Source organism: Euprymna scolopes, chromosome 12 (genome assembly GCF_053919585.1).
Source record: "Euprymna scolopes isolate OS-2025 chromosome 12, ASM5391958v1, whole genome shotgun sequence".
Taxonomy (NCBI): Eukaryota; Metazoa; Mollusca; class Cephalopoda; order Sepiida; family Sepiolidae; genus Euprymna; species Euprymna scolopes.
Window position 1 is genome coordinate 66,000,971 of NC_136493.1, and position 6,000 is coordinate 66,006,970.

At 29.9% G+C, this 6,000-nt stretch overlaps 1 protein-coding gene across 20 annotated transcripts in view; it reads left to right on the plus strand.

The window, feature by feature from the left end:
• Positions 1 to 6,000, plus strand: part of LOC145291308 (centrosomal protein of 162 kDa-like) — a 927,819-nt gene that overhangs the window by 76,437 nt on the left and 845,382 nt on the right. For all 20 annotated transcript variants that reach the window (XM_080137033.1, XM_080137018.1, XM_080137021.1 and 17 more), the window contains exon 2: positions 3,986 to 4,088. In XM_080137033.1, the coding sequence (XP_079993159.1) occupies positions 3,986 to 4,088 (103 nt within the window). The remainder of the gene's footprint in view (positions 1 to 3,985; positions 4,089 to 6,000) is intronic.

Below are 6,000 nucleotides of genomic sequence, written 5' to 3' on the forward strand. Positions count from 1 at the left end.
ATCTTAGTGAGGTCATAAGCAATGGAGAAATCATGACAGAACCTCGATCTTGTTTGAGTGGGTCAACCGTTCCATATTGTGAACATTGAAGTCTCCACATAGGTGAATGTTAGCTGAAGGATAAGTAGATAGAACTTGGTCAATTTTCTCAGATATTAAAGATAGTAACTCCACTGTTGTGGAGCGATAGAGAGTAAATATAAATGCAATAGTGTGAGCTAGTGCCACCCGGAAGCACATATAGGGTAAGTTAGGATCTTCTCTGGATATGTCCCTACCACATGGAAAGCTGTCTTTAATATAGGCACATATTCCATGCCCATGGCAATCTTGGAGGTCAGATTTAGAAGTTAAATTAGAGTATCCTTTAATTACGAACTCATCTAGGGAAATAGTCTGTCCAATGCCAGTTTCGCTTAAAAATAAAAGGTCTGGTTTAGTCTCCTGTAATTGGGTTTCAACCTCTTGAAGGTTAGAATGTAGACCCCTGATGTTGGAGAAGGAGACATGGTAGTGGGGGTCTACATTGGAAGTTTGAGATCCGGGTATTTTTTCTTGAAACTTGTCATGATGGAATTTTGGAATTTGTCATCAGACTTGCTTAGAGCAGGACAGAGAAGGGAAACTAAGAGAGAAAAAGAAACAAAGAAATTTTTTTCTTCTTTTTTTTTGTAGAACATGATAAGGTAAAGCCGTAACAATTACCCACTAATATGTCATCAAGAGACCCTACCAGAAGCTACTGGATAGTCCAGAATCCATTCATCAAATGGCAATACAGCAGCCCCAGTATTTTGCACCTGCTGATAGGACAGCCTCCTTAGTGGTTAATCCAAGGTTTGGGTCCCTGACTATCAGGCGGATAATGTCAACTCAGATAAAACGTTTACCTCCAGCACCCTTACTAGTGACATGGCTACAAGGATAGACATAGAAACAGAAAATTTCCGCCATCTCTGCCGACTGTTCGCGCAAAATACTGCCAACCTAGAATACAGCTTTTTCTTCTCCCTTTGTCAGAAAAATCACTCATTAAAAAATGAGGACTGAGTGACAAACAAAGAGAAGCGAGAGTAACGGGAGCTGCCGATAACGCATCTACAATGCGTTTTCTACTCTCCATTAAAAAATAAAAATAAAATTGAGTATTGTACTGAATAAAAGTCCAACTGTCGTGTTCAAGAGAAAGTATGGTGGTAGATTCCCCTCTCACGAACTAAAAATGAATACAAGTACCTATTTTTGCAATCAACTTGGGAGATATTTATGGACGAGAAAACGCTAGCATTAAATAAAACAATCAGAAAATAAATATATAAATTATATATATTATATATATATATATATATATGTATAAATTAACTGTTAAAAGAAAAGTGTTATCATATTCTGGACTTTAGGTAGTGACGTTTTAAGAAACTCGCAATATAAAAGAAAAGCGAGGGGGGGGGTCTTCCGAAAGTCAGCTGGTGACGTTATAGGTAATTGTGAGATAAAATGAAAGCAGGATTGAGGGGTGAGGTCTGAAAACAAAATATAATGGTTGAGTCTATGCTATCTTTAAGATTAACGTAGTAGATAAATAAATAACATTTATGGACAAGAAAACGCTAGCATTAAATAAAACAATCAGAAAATAAATATATAAATTAAATACTGAAATAAAATGTAGTTATTAATATTTGAATCTAAAAATAAAAAGATTAATATAGAAGTCACTTATCTCGAAAAAAGGCTTCCGTCTCCAAAATGCAAACTGTTGAAGAGAATTTTAGCTTTAAAAACATCAGCATTCCAAAGACTTTTTTTTTCTTTTTTAAATTAACCGTTAAAAGAAAAGTGTGATCATATTCTGGACTTTAGCTAGTGACGTTTTAAGAAACTTGTGATATAAAAGAAAATATTGAAATAAAATGTAGATACATCAAATTTGACTGCATAATCAGAAAGAGCACACAATTTTACATAAGAGTGCCAAGTTTCATAAAAATAGCTTGAAAAATAAATAAATGGGGGCAAAATTACCAAATTTTTTGAAATATTGAAGTCTGTAATTTAACCCACTTTTTCTAAAGAAAAATGTCCACAAAAAAGCCTAAATTTTGGCACTTAAAATTCTTATAACTTTTTAATTATTGATGGTATTTGCATAATTCAAACGGTTTTAAGCATCTTTTACATAGCTCTTTTCATGCAAATTGATAAAATAACAATTATCTAAAAATCTTATCTTTGGGAAGCTGGATTTTCCTCACATTAAAAACTGACCTTGTGTCTCTCCTCATGGGGAGGCAAGTAAATAGGAACTTAACTAGAAACTGAGCACCACCTACAAATATTTAAATATTGATTTTGCATTTTTTTTTTATATATATAATGGGGTAGATTTGTGTCCTTTTGATTATAATCTACTGAAAAAAAATTGTAAAAAAGACGAAAAAATATATTGGGGGTGGGGGGTACTGCTCGCACACATGAAACAAAAAAATCATATTTCACATTTTCGTTTTTTTCTTTTTAAACAAAGCACTGTTTAATTCATTATTATAATTGATGAACACGTTATAATTTATGTTTTTTCTACTATATTTTAAAAATTTGACCAAAAATAATGCTGGGTTGGTTGGGATTGCTTTAAATATATATCCTAATCGAATAGCTCTAATTAAGCTAATTATGTTCTGATAATATGCGCTCCAACTAAATATGAAAGAACATTTTTTTTGATATTCATATTTTCATTTTAAAAATTTTTAATTCATTCTGCAATAAAACAAAAAAAAAAACGTTTGTTTACAGTAAAGTAACTAATATCAGCGATGCTACTGCTTCTATAGATCGTTTTTGGATACTTTTTAAAAATAGAACCATTTTTTCCTGGTATCATGATTTTAAATTGCTTGGTATGACAAGAGAAAGCCAGTTACAATTTTATTTTTAATGGATAAATATAAAAAAAGACTGATTTATTTAACAGTGGGTGTCTGAAGAAATTTTGTTCAAAATTTTCCATACTCCTCATGTTGAAGTCTTTTTTAACACAACAAAAAATGAGTTTTCAAAAGAATTTCGGACACTCGAATCTATTAAAAGTGATATCTCCTCTAGTTAATTTCCAAATTTCATGACGAAATTCTAAACACGGTACAGCCATTTACAAAATCTTACCGAAAACGCTGTTTTATGATGTTAACATTTTTATCACTTTATTTGCTTAAAACTCTTAAAATATATAATGTACATTATTATTTATTTATTCATTTGAAAGTATATTCATTTTCAAACAAAACGATGGTATTTTGAGGACTGAATGCTTTGGTTTTTAAAATGACAATTTTAACAGAACCCCCTTGAAATCCACAATCATCCAAAGCGTTTTATCGTCCATGTGTATTGCTAGTCAAACAAGGTATAAACTTTGGTTCGAAGAGAACTCCTGACTCTGATTAGAACATTCGCCGACACAAATCCAACATTAATGCCAGTAAAACCCAGCATTAACTTGAACATTAATGCCAATACAACACAGACTCAAAAAATAACACTGATCCAACCAAACACACACTTGAACAGTAATATTAATGCAACCGACACAGACTTGAACAATCAAACAGTCATGCCAATAATTACAAATGACGACACAATCAAAGAGCAACCTGTAAAGTTACTTTTGAATGATTTGGGTGTTATTTTTTTTTTATATAGCTCTTGGGTGTTTTGGTATTTCAAGAGGTGTCTATTGAAAGCACATACACACCATTCTTGATACTTCCACACATGCCTATCACATCTTCTTCTCACTGTCATTTCTAAACACAGAAAAAGAAATGTATAAAAATGTGCTAAAATGATAGTTCTATTACTTTAGTTTCTTCAAAAATATCTAAGGTTTAAAAATGCTTTTTATTTGAATTTTTCTTAATTTGTACTTTCCAACTGTACACAATGTAGAATTGCAATTTTAATGTTTTGTTTCTCTTTTTAGTCTATATCAGAAGAAGACTCGACAAAGTTCAAGCAAATATTTCATAAAACAGAGGCTAAGCCTTGGTGGATTGAGGCTGATGAAGAATCTGATGATGATACAGGTAATTCAAACTTTTCTTGTGACCATAATCATCCAATGTGGATTAAGCCATGGCATATGTAAAGATGGCTCTTGCACTAAAGTCACATAACCTGCTGATGTCACGGAATAAAGTCTGAAAATATGAGTTTTTCTGTTGTATCAAATTGCAGAGAGAAATTACCAAAGTTATCTATATTTTTTTGTAAAGACAAGGAATTCTGTGTGAAATTAAGTGAGAATTTCTTACCAGGGAAATACAATTAAGGGATATTTATTAGCAATACACACGGACAATAAAATGCTTTGAATAATCACAGATTTCAAGTGGTGTTCTGCTAAAATCATCATATTTTAAAAACCAAAGCAGTTTAAGTCCTCAAAATATCACCGTTTTGTTTAGAAATGAATACCCTTTCAAATGAATTAATAAATAATAATGTACATTATATATTTTAAAAGCTTTAAGCAAATAAAGCGATAAAAATGTTAACCTCGAAAACATTTTCTGTAAGATTTTGTAATGCCCCCCCCCAATTTGTAAATGCCTGTACCGCGTTTGTATTAAGAATTTCATAAAATTTGGAAAATAATTAGAAGAGATATCATTTTTCATAATTTACAATAATACCAAAGAAATATTGCAATATATTAATTTTTAAATAGTCTTAGATTTCGATTTCAGTTATTTGTACATATAATGCATTACAATTCAACTTTGAGTTCTCTAACTTCATTTCTTTTATGGCATTTTTAAAGAATTGCAGTATGTTTATGTGAATTTACTGCAGATTATTTGGAAACCATTAATTTCTGGAGATTTTCAGTAGCATGTTCCAATTCCTAGCATAAAAATACACTTATATGGCAAATTTCATTGCTTAATCTTGTGTTTTAACAAAGATATAACATTTTTACTGAAAAAGTAGTGCAAAAAATGTGATAAAACGCATATGGTCATAAAAAGGGAAAAATAGTCATAACTTTTTTAATTTTAATTGAATTTTAAAAATTTAAAAAGATTCTTTCTTAGCTCATCAAGCTCTTTTTATATATACCAATATTGAAATATTTTAAGCCATTTCAATTTTTTCATGTGTATTGCTATATTTACATTATTTTTAAAGTTTATTTATTTATTATTAAAATTTGAAATTCAAGAGAGCTAAAATGATGTTTTATTTTTAATATTTTACCTTTAAAAATGAATAAATATTTATTTTTCAAATTAATCTTTAAATGAGTTTTTTTATGATAGTGAATTATTTTTTATTTTAACTGTATTTTAATGCTTCTGGGTAATATATTTAAATCATGTTTTAATGATAATTATTTTATGGACAACAGCATGTGCAAATGAAAGTCATTCCAGAAAAACAAAGTAGGTGCTAGCTATAAAAAACAAAAAACTTTAGTTCATATACTGATGTTGTTTATTCAACAGGTTTTTTTTTATTGTCGTTTCACATGTATGATGTACTTGCTATGACTTGCTTTAATTATTTTGGTACTTATGCAGGGAAAGTACCATGCTGAAATAACGTTATTTAGAAACCTATTCTTAACATGGAAAGGGAGAGTGTTTTGTAACTATTCTGTATTTTACCTAAACATTTGAGAAACAAATGATAGTGTAAAACTTGAATTAAACAAAATTCTCTGTGGACATACCATTATCTTTTTAAATGCATGTTTAGGAGCAGTGTCAAAACTCATTGTACTAAATAATTTACGTGACTGAAATAGGAATTTCATTAATCTATTTGGTGTAAATAAGATTTATGGAAAAGAAAACGTAGTTATATCTGGCTTTTTCGATTTTGTTTGAGATTTGATTCCATATTTTAAATTCCCGTGTGTATGTAATATATATAATTGCTTAATGCTTTACTTATTTTACGAATATACACACAAATGTTTATATATATAAAAAT